The 15,667-nt window shown below is 45.9% G+C and overlaps 1 protein-coding gene across 3 annotated transcripts in view; it reads right to left on the reverse strand.

The window, feature by feature from the left end:
- Positions 1-249: 249 nt before the first annotated feature.
- Positions 250-15,667, reverse strand: part of SETD5 (SET domain containing 5) — a 65,925-nt gene continuing 50,507 nt past the window's right edge. For 2 of the 3 annotated variants that reach the window (XM_042016332.1, XM_042016311.1), the window contains 7 exons: positions 14,821-15,074; positions 12,416-12,472; positions 10,513-10,980; positions 8,545-8,831; positions 5,747-5,880; positions 2,760-2,833; positions 250-2,571 (listed from right to left, as the gene is read on the reverse strand). In XM_042016332.1, the coding sequence (XP_041872266.1) occupies positions 1,972-2,571; positions 2,760-2,833; positions 5,747-5,880; positions 8,545-8,831; positions 10,513-10,980; positions 12,416-12,472; positions 14,821-15,074 (1,874 nt within the window). In that variant the 3' untranslated portion in view covers positions 250-1,971. The remainder of the gene's footprint in view (positions 2,572-2,759; positions 2,834-5,746; positions 5,881-8,544; positions 8,832-10,512; positions 10,981-12,415; positions 12,473-14,820; positions 15,075-15,667) is intronic. The other variant, XM_042016322.1, reaches the window with a different exon arrangement.

Genomic DNA, 15,667 nt, shown 5'->3' on the forward strand with positions numbered 1-15,667 from the left:
TGGGCAAGAACAGCAGCAGCAACACAGCCAAAAATCTCACAACCCCAGCCAGAAGGTCGGGGAATTTCCTCAGGAACAGCAGCTCCCAGTTTCACCTGGCAGAAGGCAGGAGGGAGGTCTGCAAGGCTGCTCCTGCAAGGATTTGCTTACCCTGCAGGGGACAGGGAAGAGAGACTTACATGCCCTCACCCCCTTGCCTTATGTCCTGGGCACTGGCGCTCACAGTCGTAAGAAATTCAACAATACTAGTTTTCAAGTTAAGTATTTTTATTATCAAAATTATTACATCTCTTGTGAAAGTTCAAATGTTACAGCATGGTGTAAAAACTCCACTAGAGTAAGAAGCTACAGCCCCCACCTTTCCTAGAGCTTTCCAGGGTCCCTCCCTCCTGCCCCCCTGCTGCGCCCGAAGGTGCTGGAGCCTCTGGGCAGGGCCCCCCTGGCCCCCTCCCGCCACCTGGCAGGGCAGAGCCCGCCTGCCCCGTGCTGCTCAGAGCACGAAAGGGGAGGCTGCACCTCCAGGGCTAAGCCAAGTGAAGTTTACACCTATTTTATACAGTATACAGACACCCAACTGCGGGGTGACAAGTTCCATCCCAACACGCTCACAGCCAGACAGTGTGAGAAAGTTACTCTTTGTTTCAATATTTTAAAAGTCTCCCCTAGGCTGAACAAACACCTGATTTCAATTGTGAATTAGAGAAATCTGTAACAGTCCTAAAAAAAGAGGAAGAAGACTGTGCATCTGCAAGGAGAGGGGAGACAGACTCACAGCATTGTGTTATCCAAGAGAAAGGAGAAGTTCCACTGCAGCACCAGGGATGACACCTGTCATATATTAGCTAACCTACTATGGTTATAACTGAATATAAAATTAGATAAATAAAAACACGCCCGATATTACAGTAAACAAGTGAGAAAGAAGCTGGCAATTGTATGGAATTGAACACACAGCACACTGTGTCTGGGCTGGCTCTCCTGCCACGCTTGGTGGGTGACAGCAGCTGGGAAAGACCCCACATGGCACTGCCTGGAGTACCTCTGGCTCGGCACAGAGCGGGGTGCCCACCCACCACCCCACCACTGCCCCTTGCAGCCCCCCTGCTCCTCTGCCTGCAGCCCCCCCGTGTGCCGCAGCATCACTTGACTGATCAGGCCCCGGCCATCCCCTGTGCATTGCGCACCAGCAGCCAGAGAGCCCCCGGCGCGGCAGCACGCGGCAGCGCGGCCCCAGCCATGCTCCTGTTCACAGATTCCTTAAGCGACCTTAAACACTCATTCACGACAGACCTGCAATGAAGCAGCACACGACAGCGCACCCCGGATCCTCTGCAGCCACAGGCACACGCTCCAACCCCCTCCCGTGCTGCTCGCATTTGCGGAGACTCTGTTGTCCTGGAAAAAGCTCCGACGGCGGCAGTGGCGACCCAGGCCCAAAGGCAGCCGTGTGCGCTCGTCTGCTTGTGACTGGAATGATCGTAACGGATTAAAGCCCTCCCCAGAACGCACTGAGAACCTGACCTATAAAGAGGTTGGAGTTAACTTGCCCCAACATTTCCTTTAAACTGCTTTTGAATTCAGAACTGTGTCCATGCTGCATGAATGACTGTGGCCATGGGCACGGACCAGAGACAGAGGCTGAGCCACAGTCATTGCACTTGAACCATTTGCTTTTTTTTTCCTTTTTTTTCTTTTTTTTTTTTTCTTTTTTTGTTTGTTTTTGTTTTTGCAATGTACCCACATGTCAGGGAACTGCTTTGCTACAGTCTCTGCCTCAGAGAAATCTGTGTTCTCCTACCAGGCCAGAGGCCAATACTGCTCACAAATCTCACCCGTGCATTTCAGACCTCAGCCTCCGACCCCTGGCACCCCAGCATCAGGTGCAAGCTCCCAACACCGGCCCAGGAGCCACTTCCAGAGGTGACTGGAAGGAGCTATGGGCAGTTTTGTCCTCCTGAAGTCCAGGCAGCCCTAGGAAAGTCCTGTTTGAGTCTTTACTCCAGAACCTTGAAGCTGCTGCAGTCTGTACTGATGGACATTGCTTCCCCCGCGGTGTGGATAGTGTTGTGCATTGGAAATCACTGCGCCCCGGGAGCCCTGGTAGAGAACAGATTGCCCAGAGTTCGGCAGGCTCATAGTCCGCAAGTCTGACTGTAGTGACCGAGCACTTTGGGGAGTGGAGGAAGAGCCCGACACGCCTGTGCAGAGCTGGGAGCCCGACTCGGAAGAGAGAGAGTCCACAGCTGTCTGCTGTGCCGGGCTGGCAGCTGCAGGGCAGCTCTTCCTCAGGAGGCTGCTGCTGATGCTGCCAGAGTGCTGCTGGCTGCTGAAATACCCCGAATTCCCTGCAAACAGGGCAGAGGAGTCTGTGGAGACCGAGTGGGCAGGGCTGGAATATGAGGTGGAGGAGAGGGATGTTTCCGAGGAACCATGGGAGAGGCTGTGTCCTGTCCTCTGTGCTGCTGCTCGGTAGCTGTATCCAGGAGACGGCGTGAGGTGCCCTCTGTATGGGGAGGAGCTCTGCTGGAGCAGGGTCTGTGATTCTGCCTGGGGACTGTCAGACTGCAGCAGCTGAACAAGGCACGGGGAAAAAAAGGAAAAGGCATGTCAGGCTGACTTCCCTGTCTCCTATCTGCTTCTCACCCAAAGGTGCTTAGGTGCAGCACTGTGAACAATGGCAGCCAAGCCCTATTTCCCCCCCTTACCTCCTTATAAAAGCTTTATTCCAGAATGGGCAGATAAGATACGAAAGCATTTACCTGGTAGCTGTATCGAGAAGGACTGTAAACTGCTGGTCCTTTGTGGGCTTCTGGAGTGTCTCCTTCTGCTGCATCTGCAATGTACGGGCAAGATGTTAAACCTCAACCCCTAGACCAAGGCCACAGCAGCTCCCTTTCAAATGACACCACACAGCCCAGCCCCCCAGCCACCAGCATTTCAGAAACTGAAGAAACCCAGCAAAAGACAATTGAGAAACCTTAACATGTATGAACAGCCACACGTGTAAGAATGGCTGCTCCCCTCATACCAGTGTGCTCTGGTTTATCACAAAGCCCACCTGCCTTGGACCAGCCTGTCTGAACGACCACACCTGGAGATAATGCACAGATACACCCAGGGCTCCCCTGGCTTTTCAGTAGCATATGAGAGGTAGAAGATGGTTTCTAAGGTCTCGGCGATTTCTCACTCACTTGTGGTTACAGGAATCAACACTGGATACAGTTCCAGCTCAGGAGACAAAACTGCCCTTCTTAGAGGGCTGTCAGCAGGATTCTGTCAGCAGGTTTTCCTCAAAGGCAGATCCAGACGCTTCCAAAGACAGACATCCCGTGCTACCATTTTGGGGACTAACGTTTACAAGCCAACTGAGCTGTTACAAACAGATACTCTTAGACCTCAGAAATGCCTGTTTTTGTAACAGGCCAAGATGATGAAAATGCTTTGAGGTTTCAAGGGCACCAGCAGCACACACTGATACGTGAAAGACCAAGAGGGATAAAATGCTTCCCAACAGAGTAAGCCTTTCTTGCACTTCAAGGGTGGGTGAGCTTCTTGTCCTACCGTATCACTGAACTTGACCTGGGGTAGGCAAGAAGGACTTACTGCAGTGACCACGGCTGGTGATTCTGCTTTCTGCAGGAGGGGTGAAGCTGCTGGGACTAGATGATTTCACATCAGAGTTCTGCTGCAGACTAATGAGACAGAACTGTTCATCTGCAGCATCTCAGGGATTCTCAGCAGCCACATTTGAAATGCCTTGGCGAAACAGTGTCGGTATTAGTATCGAATTTATATGACAGATGTGTCTCAGTCATGAAACAGGACACGCTGCCTCAGTCTGCTCTGTACTTCTGCCAGACAAGTCTGGCTTTGCCCCAGCTGCACTGGCACAAGCATCAGTGCCAGCAGTGTCCGTGGCTCTGCTGCCATTGTCCTTTCTGTGCTACACCCCAGTGCTGGCTTAGCTAAAAGGGATCTGGATGTAGCTCTTGTCTGTTCTTGAGGCTCAGAAGTTCCCTCAGGGCACAGGCCTGCACAGACACCAGGGCCTGAAGCTTCCAGCACATGTCCTGTGCCACCTTCCATTTCTGAAATGACATCGATGCAGCAAGTGGCTGTTTGGTGACATTCCAAGTACTGCAGAATGGCAAAATTCAGAAGTTTGGGGCATTCGAAGTTTTGTTAAAAAGTCACTCAAAGAAGAGACTGTTCAATCCAGGAGATTGTTGTGGTTAACAGAAGTCGAGTATGAGAATCAGAAGAAATCTAAAAGATTTCTGGAAGAGACTGTTTCTTCAAAGTCTGGGCACACCAGTAGGGGTGCACAATTTACTGGCAGTGCCTGTTCTCAGAAAGAAACCTTGACAAGTTAAAGACTACTGAAAGACTAAATTACAAAGGGTAAATAAACTATGACCTTCTTGAATTTGCTTTATGTAAACTTAAAAGCTAGAGCCAACATTTCCCTCCCCCATTCTCAATACCTGCACAAGGGAAGGACATGAATAACTGCTTTTCTTGGCTGTACTGGCCTGTGTCAACCTAAAGTATATATGAAGTGACAGGTTTTGCTGAGAGCAGCTGCAGTTCTCAGAAGCGTGCAATGCACTCAAATTCCATTTCATTGCTACATGCCTCATCAGCAAACCCTCCAACTTTGGGATTTTTTAGTTCCTGTTAATATTATCTGTTACAACATCAAGTGAAAATGTGCATCTTCACAACTCCTCCAGGTGCTACCAGAACAGCAGGGACTCAGCCACCCATTTGTTTCACTAAGAAGCAGAGCAGCAACTGGGGGAGGGGAGGTGGCTCAAAGAATCTAAACAAGAATCTAAACAAGCTGCTGAAGAAATTGGCAGAGCAAGCAAAAGAAGAAAAAATGTACTTTGCTGTGCTAGGATGAAGGAAACAAAATTACTTTTGTCAGCTGCAGCATTAGGTTTTCACAACTCAGAATGGGATGGGGTTTATGTAACAAGTAAGAATTCATTGCTGCAGATGAAAGTTTAACTCCATCCTAATTCTCATGTGACACTGAAGAGCCAGAGCAGTACAGGTTACATTGGGCAAAGGCCTGTTCCAAGAGCCTGGATTTTGCCTACCCTTCTAAAAAATAACCAAGAAAGCCACTTCCACTGGTATGGGAAAGACAGGGAAAAGACTCCCAATGGGGTCCCATGAAACTGTGACATATTTGATAGGGAAGAGGACTTCTTCTCAAGACTAGGTGAAGAAAAAGCACTGAAAAAATGCACTTAGGTGTACAAAACCAGAACCCCAAATGCGAAGTCAATTTTCAAAGCTGGTCTCAAACATGCCTTACTGCTACTGGGGAAAAGTCTGATTTGGAATGAAGGAAATGTATACTTGCCGTAAAATGCCCAGAAACAAGGTCATACACTTGTCTGAATGTTCACCCAATGAGCATTAAATGATAGCTCTTTCAGAGCATAGGAGGTGCTAACCCATCTGCCCAAGGATAAAGAAGCTGTCCCTGTCAGAGTCAACGTGCAGGCAGTCTTGAATTCAATCCCTGGAAAAATCCAGAGGTCTTCCAGGTCTAACAGAACAGGGATACAGGCTCAAGCAATATATCAATAACAGTAAAGTATAGTTTGCAGAAGGCAGCTTTGATAATATTAAAGATGAAAGTACAACTAGCCAACTTCACAGACAAGTTGGCAAAGTTATCCAAGCACATCACTTCCCACCAACCAAATGTCCCAAAGTTTCACCATCCTACCTGCATCTCTCTCAAGAGCACTGTCCCGGGTAGGGGAGGATTCGTGTCTCTGGGACACCTTTGCGCCGCTCCGCAGCACCTTCTCCAGCATCCCCCGGCCCTCCCGCAGCCTCTCCACCGATGTCGGGACCATCCTGCAACAAAACCCCAGGAACAGCTGAGGACTGCTGTGACACAGCTGAGAGCAACATGACCAATGCACAAGGGTTCAGAGACCACCAGCTCTTTAGACAGATGAGGAACAAACTTCTGAACAGCTTTTGCCATGTAAAAAAGCTCCAGTGGGATTTCAGACTGCTGATCCCTGGCTACCATGATGCCACTGCCCTCAGAACACCAAGCCTTTAATCAAAAACATGGTATAAGCATCCAGTTCAGTAAATCACCTGGTTACAGAAAAATTGTTTTGAGATTCAACACTGTTTTGAAAATCCTGGTATTGGCTTAAGATTAACTGCAGTTATTTTGCATAATTATTTTCATTCAAACTAAGAAGAAGCAAACTCAATGCCTTTATGATAATATGTGCCAAGACAATATAGTTGGATACTGCAATACTCCTGAGCAGAGCTAGCTGGGCCATTTTGCCCACTAATGCCACTTTGTCCTGTTTATTTTGTATAATGTCTGTGAAATGTCTCCACTCATGATTAGTGCTAGATATTGTTCTATTTTATAAGCGTCTTGCCCAAGGGTGAAAAAGAGGTGAAGTGGCTTTCCTAAAGCCAAACTGCTGAAGAAAAACAGAGCTACAGACAAACCCCAGATCCCTGGGTCAACATTCCATCTACCACCCACAGGACTATCAAAATCTCTTTGGAAATATGTCTTTTAACCTACAGACAGCATCACCATGACCAGGGATTTACAATGCCTTTACTCTGCACACTGAAGAGTTTGTGCCTTAAAAATGCCTGAATTTAAATATTTAGATTATATTAAATGCACAGCATATTAACTGACTTCTGTATTTAATTTTTTTTAAGATATATTGAAAACTGTGCTTTACATTAGGGTTTTTTTATTATTTTGTTTGCTTGGAGACTTGTTTTCTGCAAGGCTGGGTTTACTGAGCAGCAGCACATCTGTTTACATTGTGATGGCTTTATCCTGGCAACTGAAATAGACAAACCCTTTTTTTTAAATGAAAGCTATTGTCAATTATTGCAGAATTCAGCAAAAATCTGGAAAAGTCTACAAATTAAGGCATGGAATTTTAGTTTTCACCAATTTTGTCTGTTCCTAATATTATTATGAATGTCTGGAAATGTATCTGATTTGTAAGCACACAGAGTGAAAGATGAAACTGGGTCACTTTAGCTCAGTAACAGGTTCTAATGCATTTTTTAAAAGTAGAAGGTGAGTGTACGTTTGTCAGCTGTGCCCATTAAAACACAGAAACCCAAGAATTTTAAAGGCAGCAAATCTGCTTAATCCCATTCAAAATGTATCAGCATGGTTTCAACTTTATATCCAGCGTCCCATAACAATAGGATCTTTATTCCCACACAATACTTAACTCCTGAAACTATGTGGGAAACTGAAGCCAGAGCAACACCTGCTGAGGGAGCACCAGATGAAGCTCACAGAACATAAAAAATGGTACTAAAGCAAGCATGCCACACTGACACCTCATCCTGAAATAGTTTTTGTTCATTCAGCTGGTTGGCGTTTTTTCTGCTCTTTTACAGGCAGAAGAAAGGAGCACAGGAGGAGAACGACATGGGCTATTACCACTTTTATAGCATATTTGAAAATAAAGTAATGATGATAAACTAATCATTAGCAGACTGCCTCAGCTGTGGGCAGTCCCAGTATCTGGTAGACGGAAAACTGTCAGAGAGGACAAATTGTTTCTATTAAACTCTGCTTGAAAAGTGATGAAAAAAGGAAGGAAACAGATTTATTACTCTTACAAATTCACCCAAGTGCTTTCAACACAAACTTCATACTTCTCACTGCCCTCAGCACTGCTTTGCATCTCTCCTCGTGCCACCCCCTGCCATTACCCCAGCAATGACCCAACCACGTATGTAGAGATCAGCATCAGGAAAGGGGGGTGTGTGTCTGTGTGTGCCTTTCTGCTGGTGGTGTGCATGACCAGAACCTGACTCCAGAGCAGCAGAGCCAGTGCCCTACACAGCTCCAGTCAGCAGAACATCCCAGCCATCACTGGCACTATAATGCCACACTCGCCAATTCAGTGCACTAGTTCATATTTTGGACCAGGTTCAAATGTTTTTGAAGACCAGCCTTTCCCCTTATCAAACCTTCTCATGGTAACCATCATAAAGGTGTTTTGTCCATGCCTTAGGCACACCACTGACCAGAGTCTGGTACATTAGCAAAGCTGGAGCTGTTGCGCAGTCCCTGCTTCTCAAATGCAAAGGCTGCAGACGCCTGTGAGTTTTCCTTCAGAACAGGAGTGGACTTAAGTATCACACATGCCCAAAAAGAGTGAAGGTTCAGCAAAAAAAAGACCTGAATTAGATTTTCATTGCCTGGGCAAGACAAGACCTTACAACCCAAGACCTCAAAAGGGAACCGGTGGAAGAGCAACAACTGTTTAACTTTGTACTTTTCAAGACAGATTTCGGATATCTAAACCAAGAACTAAAAGACAGGCTGAGAAGAGTACTGGTATCCTTCACAGTTGTTTAGCAATTACGGAACAGAACAATACCAAGAGACCCAAATGAATCCATCTCACTGCACATATTATTATGGAAATGCCCCCCGGGGAGTTCGGTTCTTCCCTGTGGAGCAATCTCAGACTTGCTTGGAAGGATAACACTCACCACCTACTGCTGATGCTCTCCTGGGATTTACTGAGCGATGATGAGGAACTACAGCCCCTCGAGTCTGGTGGGCTGATGTCCTCTACGTGAGGCAGGGAGGGATGAGAAGGGGAGAAGCCACTTTGTGGGGAGGACGGAGTTCGTGCTGCGGAGCCTGACAGGCCATTCCCGTCCGCGTCAGTCCCGGAGCTGCTGCTGCCCTGCCGGGTGGGGGTCCCTGCGCCGCGCCCGGAATCGCTGCCCTCCTTGGCCTCCTGTTTCCGCTTGCGGTACTCGAGGAGCGATACCTGGGTGAGAAAATAGCCATGAGTCAGGGAATACAGAGGACTAGGACAGGGGGAGCAACAGGCCCACACACTGTCTAATAACTCTTCTGGGTCTGCAGGTAAAACTTGAAAAAGCATATTGGGATTATCAACTCCTGATGGATCTGCAGGCACTCCAGAAAAGAGCTAAGTGGTGCAAATTCAGACTGCCATGATCACCCACCTTTTACTTTTTACGACCAATACTCAGCAGAAACATCCAGCTCGTTTGCTTCTCTAGCCACCTGGATTTTCGCATTACTTGAGGATATGCATATTCAAGTATCAAGCCTCTAAACCTCCCTCCTCTCAAAACATATGCTCTCTCTGGTTCACGACATTATGTAATTTTTTTTCAATATCTGCACATCCCCAAAACGGGTAATAAGAGTCTTCTTTGCAGAACTGGTATCTTCAATGCCCACTTCATCTGTACTAGTTCACCCACATTAACACTAAAAGCTTGGTGAAGCTTTGCACAGAACTTTGTTTTGCTTAGAGCAGGTTCCTGCTATGGAGACATTGCAAACTTCCGGCACTACCACCAAAACAAACTGCTTGTAGCAAAGGTAGAACGTGTTTTGGGCAAAACAGTCTCAGATTTGTCAAAGACACCAGCCAAAGATAGAGTAGCCTTGGAACACAACGTCAGCAGAACCAAAAAGACACAAATATTTCCAGCTGAGCACTTACCCTTCAGTGTGCCTTCCCTCAGAGTTACTACAAGGTACAGAGCCATAAAGGACCCACAGAAGGCAGCTCTGCTGAGGAATTTATCAGCTATGACTCAATGCCTGTACAGAAGGCTTTATGATGCAAAAATATTGAACAGGGTATTTCCAAAAGTAACTCAACATACGAAGGTTTTACAGTACGTGTAATTTTAAAAGAAAAACCAAAGGGGAAAAAAAAAATCAAGAGACTCCAGAAATGGAAAGGAAATAAGATATTCAAGCCAGCTGGACTCTTACACAAGTGATCTGAGCTACCACACTTGCCATAAAGAAAGAAATCCAAGCACAGGAAAAGGCACTGATATTTATCCCATGAGTACCAAGTTTTATCACAGCACCACCTTGACTTAACATTTTATCTCAGTTTTAGTCCCATGAGGGTCACTGGCCTGTTGTAAGAAACCAATATGTATTTGCTTTTGTTACACTAGATTCCTGTGTTCTTAGTTTCAAAGCGCTAAAATTTAAATAACCTTCATCTTACTTTCTTTGCAATGGTATGGAAATGTTCTAATATGTTCTAATAAACAGCCTATGTTTTCTTTTGAAACATTAGACCCTCCTTCCTAATAAGGACCCTTTTCATCCTGATAAATAACACCTCCACCAGCTGTACAGCTGCACTGTGTTACTGCTCTGGGTCTTGTCTCAGTTTAACAACTGTTGATGAAAACTGCCAGCATCCTGCTCTCTTTTCTGTGATCCAGAAGAGGTATTTTCACTGTGGTGTTTTTTTTTTACACTTCTCACATCAAAATCTTGCCTAAAGGGTAGCTCTCGCAGTTGTAACAACTGTTTTCACGCAGGCACTGGATGCCTGAATAACTCGCCCAGACTCTATTTATTCTCCCTATAAGTCTTTGCAGGAACCTGAGTGGGAACTGCAAACATCATGGCAATCTAAGAATTTCTTTTACGGGAGTACTTGCCTTCTTCCTTTGTGGCGGATTCTGGGGAGCAGCTCTGGCACCTTCACAAGCCCTCTCGCCGCAGGGGGACATGGATCCATGCGCTGTCTCTTTGAGCAGCCCTGACTCGTGTCTGCTGAAATACCCTTCAGCAGGAGAGCTGCAGCAGCCTGCTTCTGAATTCATTGGCTTCCTCTCTCCCAATGGAGGAGACCCCCGCAACAGCCCATCCACACGTGGCATAGCGTTCAACGGGGAGAAGGCATACATTAAATTAAACTCTGTCCGAAAAGCCTGATCAGAGCTTCGTAGCAGCATCTGTGCTTCCCCACTTTTCCCTGGGAAGTTCATCTCTGAAGTAGAGTTTATGGAGGATTGTGGAGCCACATCAGAGGATCCAAAGCTGAGCAGCGACGGCCGTTCCTGGCAGGTGTTTGCACTGGAATCCAGGTACCCACCCTTCAAATCCAGGTCGGATCGGAGGCAGACCTGGAAAATCCGAGAAGGATACAGAAAGGGGGGGGGGTGTAGTCAGCAAAAGGATCAAGCAAGGGTAGGGAGAAAAATTTAAGTCAGAAAATCCTCTGTACAATGCTAGCTTCCTGCTTCCCTGTTCCTTTCTGATTACCCCTTTGGTTCTTTCCTGCACTGTTCTGCTCATTCCACAGGGGAATGCCTGAGACTAAACAATGACCAGTTGAGCTGTCCAATACGGGATGCCCTTTCCCCTTCAGCAGTCTTTCTGCAGCAAGAGGATAAGGCTCAACACTATCCCCAGGCAGTTAATGAATTAAACCCAGCATTTTCAATTGCCTCATACATCCCCAAGTTGATGTTAACACAGAGCAGTAGCCAGGAAAGAACAGAACAGATTTGCTGTCCTTCTGCTGTTTTATTAGCCAAGTTCTTGCCTGTCCCAAGTCAGCCACTGCTAACTTCCTAACAATAACATACCCAAGACCTCTAAGCCATTTGTTTTCATTCATTGTGAGCTTTGTAAATCTCTAGCAATAGTACATTCATTTAATTTTTACTGCATTTTTACATTTTAAAATTTCCAAAAAAACCACAATGGCATCATCTTTGTGCTATCAGAGTTTCTGGAGCACTAGGCAATGATACAACAGTATATTCATTTATCGACCTGAAGTGCCAAAAACCCTCCAGGGCAGCAAAATAATCATCTCCTTTACCACATTAATATGTCGGGATCTCAGACAATGAGTACAACTGACAAGATTTCATCCTCTTTGCAGGATTCCAGTGCAGAGGGAAAAAACCACAGCAGCACCAGACACCAGCTCTGCCCTCCTGCTGAAGCTGAGAACATTTCCCCTGTTGTACTACGGCTCCAAGTAATCCACCACATTGGAGATGAGCATGTATTTTCTACTATGAAACAGGCACTGAGCAAGGTAGTTCATCTCATCGTTTATCACAGGTCAGCGGGTAAGCAAAATACTACTTTTTGGCATCTCCTCAATATTTTCAGTCTGCAAGTGAGCAGGTGATAAGTCAAGGCTGAAGAGAGCAGGTCAGGTGTACCACTGTGTGCTCTTAAGTCAAAACTAGTGGTGAATGCCTTCCCTTCCCCAGCAGTCATCTGGTCACTATTCAGTAAATTTCACAGACCACTCATGGACTGGGCTGAGTCTGAAAATGGTGATGGTAATTCCAGGGTCCCCAAATCTCTTGCCTGCACCTCAGTAGCTGAGACATACCAAGTCTTCGCACTGCCTGGTCAACGAGCGAATCATAAATTCCAGTCTTCAATTTGTTTGTTTTGTTGTGATAACCCTGAAAACTCTCCTCAGCCTTACTGTGTTTAAAACTCTGCCCTTATTCCCAGTGCCTGAACAACCCTCCCTCCCCTCCCACCATGCACACACAGCCCACACGCTCCCAGCTCAGGTGCCATAACTACCTCAGGTGACATGGACTCGGGCCTATGCGCAGGGGAGCTCTCGGGGGAGGATACGTTCTAGAGGAGGGAAAAGCATCTAGTTATTCATCTACTTCAAAAGTCAAGAGACAATTACAACGTACAAAAGCACACAGGTTAGCAATGGCTATTCTAAACAACTATCCCAAGAACTGGCCCCAGCCTGGACAGCATCACGGCTGGTTAAGTGGTTTCTAAAGCTTCCTGGAAACACGGATAGGACTGGGTTACTGCATCTCACGATGCAACTTAGTACCCAAGGCAGAGCACATGAATGTTAAGAAAAGCAGCAGCTAACTCTTTGTATTTCTGATGCTATCAGACTTCACACCATGGAATACAGAGAAAGACATTTATGGTTTTTAGTCTGAGAACATGGGAGAGAAAAAAAGCTTGGTTTAGCGCAGAAAGTAAAGATCCCCCAAACATTAAGATGACCTTTCACAGACATATACTATAAAACAAACATGTCTTCCTCAATCCACCGAGGGCTACCTTTCCAGCTCAAGTCAAGAGAAGAGGTGTGAGCAGCCAGCTTTATGAAATGTTGTATCATCTGAGCACCTATCAGTGAAGGCAGTGTATGCCTGTGACAGCACAGTTAAGGGCTCTTCCCGAGCACTTCCCTTTCCATGCTACTGAGCAGGCCTAAAATAGAATCAGAGAGGCAGGATTCCCAGAGCTATGCTGCTATCAGAGAAATATAGCAGGAGTCACTGTTTTCTGCTAAGTAGAAAACCCCAGAAAACTGAGGAATCTCAGAAATTTCTTAACAAAAACTTCTGACAAACTCCACAAAAAAAGCTAGAGCTATGTCATCATGCTTCTGGCCACTTATGAATATGGAGGGACCAAGCATCCTTTAATTTGTTTCCACTCTAAAAAGATCACAAAACTGAGTCCAAAAAACCTCAATCTGTAAAAACCTGGCAAAGAGAGCTTCACAGGCTTGTGATAAAAGTTTTATAGAAAGAGCTAGGAAATCAGTCAAGAAGGAAGTTTCTTAAAAGCTTTCAAAAAATGTATTTGCCAGCAAGACAAGATGCCAAGTCACAACTTCTGCTTGCTTGAGGAAGCTTGTGAATTGATGGAAGAATTTTTCTGTTACTCTCTCACCACAGTGCCACAGGTTTATACTTGGGGAGATTCAGTCACTCATTAAAACTGTGGTCCAGTGAGTTAGAGAATTCTTTTCAAGAGGAAAAAAGGTAAAAGGCAAGTAAGATATAGATAACCAGTGAAATTAAGGCTAATTAACACTAAGATGGGACAGGAAAGGAGTGATTAGACTGTGAAGGTTCATGGCAACACTGCCCTGATCTGCCACCTCAACCACTGCAAGGGTAAGGATTGTTTCCAGTAAAGCTCTTTCTGCCTGAAACAGTCTTTCATCTCTCTCCTCAACACGCCACAATCTTCCCTGCTAAACTCTACACAGCTGCCTCTCAAACAGCTTACAAGAAAGGGCTCTCAAACAAAGTAATCAAAGCATGCTAAGCTAAAAGTACCACAAAGGAATATTTGCCCTGTTGCAAAACAGATGAGGGATTCCTGCAGGGTAGTCCCTGGTGTGGAGCAGGCCATCACTGCACTGTTTTTTTAAATGGTTCTAACTGGCAGAGTATGAGCAGCTGGCCTGAAGTCTTTCATGAGGTTTTTTTAATTAAAATATGCAATACTAGAGAATAAAACAAAACCTGCGAACAACATGATTCCTATTTACAGGCACAGAGTGGAGGGTCCTGACTGGATGAATACTGGTAACTCTCCCAAAGAGTTTAGAGCAATGGAAACCACATACACAGCCCGCTCATTAATTCTGCTAATTTTTGCAGAAGGAAACTATCAAGAAATCAAAGCTATTAAGGCAATTTCCTTCTACCCAGTCCACTTAAAGAAAACGAAAGAATATAGTGGAAGATGACGTGAAGTATCACTACCATACTTGGGGTTACTGAAAGCTCTTTGGGGAAAGAGGAGCCAAGGATGTCTTACAGCCTCTGAGAAATGGAAGGAACACTTGTACTCTTTGGAAGAAGGGGGAATTGAAAATCACATAGGCAGAGAGATCTGAAGTGGGGAAGATGATTAAATATCACTGAAAAACCTGAGAAGTTTAGGAGCTACTCAGCAGAAATAGAAAAAAGGTAAGACTAATGTTACTGATAGCTACAAAGTGAGGGGAGGCTGGGCTGTAGTGAAGTTTGACAATTCACAGAGCAGGAGATCTGCCCAGAAGTGAAGAGAAAGGCAGCAGTGCTCTTAAGGCTAAGACCGTGATGCTGCTCAGAAATACACACTCAAAAAGGAAGCGTCCCTAGTGCTGCCTCTGCTGCAAATATTGCTGTTCCTTTCTTTTTAGCACACTCAGTCGCGGGCAGACTTACCTCGAACTGTAGTGGAGTATTGCAGCGGCTGGTAGCCAGAGAGGGGATGGGTGAGAACATGATGCCGTAACCATTGCGCGTCTCCTCCTCCCCGGGCAGTGACGAGCAGGGCGTGGCCAGCTGTGGGCTGGCTGAGCCGGGGACCGAAGGGACGGGAGGCGGGGGAGTGACAGGAGACAGCGGCCGCAGCAACTTCTTCACGTTTTGCTCCATCAAGTAGCGAGACTTCCATTTCTTCAGGGGACTCAGCAAGTCTGAAACACAAACTGAGCTGAGGACACGGCTGAAACACTGACCATGAAAAAATCACAAGTTGTCTTCTTCCCCCTACTCCCAGCCCAAATGAAGCCCGGGAGTCTTCAATGCAACTACAAAAGACTCCTGAAAATTAAGTACCTCTGAATTACTTCAATATCAGTGCCTAGATACTGGTAACAGAACAATACATAATCAGGAACATGCAGTGAACAAGGAAAGCAAATATTTCAACTAGAAGCAAGCATAAGAGGGAGCTTGGGGAAAGGAAGACAGGAAAGGTTAAAAAGGGGAAAGGAGAATAGAGGAGAGAGGTCAGAGGACATGTCACTGTGATTCTTACAAACAAACCAGAGGCAGCTCAGTTATCATTAACTGAACCTAACAGCTCCCTATGGGCTACATCAATACAGCCCAAGCACATTTCCATTTCCACAAAGGATTAAAGCCTTTCCCTCAGGCCTATCTCTCTTCAAAATAATAATCTTTTTTGATGCTTAGTTTAAAAAAACCTGAACAAATCACCAGTAAGTTCTACAGGTTAGGTCTTCCTCGAGATGTACATTTATTGGTTTTGGTGTTCTGTTCACTT

The sequence above is a fragment of the Corvus kubaryi genome, unplaced genomic scaffold (genome assembly GCF_017639235.1).
Source record: "Corvus kubaryi isolate FWS band 111438036 unplaced genomic scaffold, C.kubaryi_AGA036_p1.0 136, whole genome shotgun sequence".
Classification (NCBI taxonomy): Eukaryota; Metazoa; Chordata; class Aves; order Passeriformes; family Corvidae; genus Corvus; species Corvus kubaryi.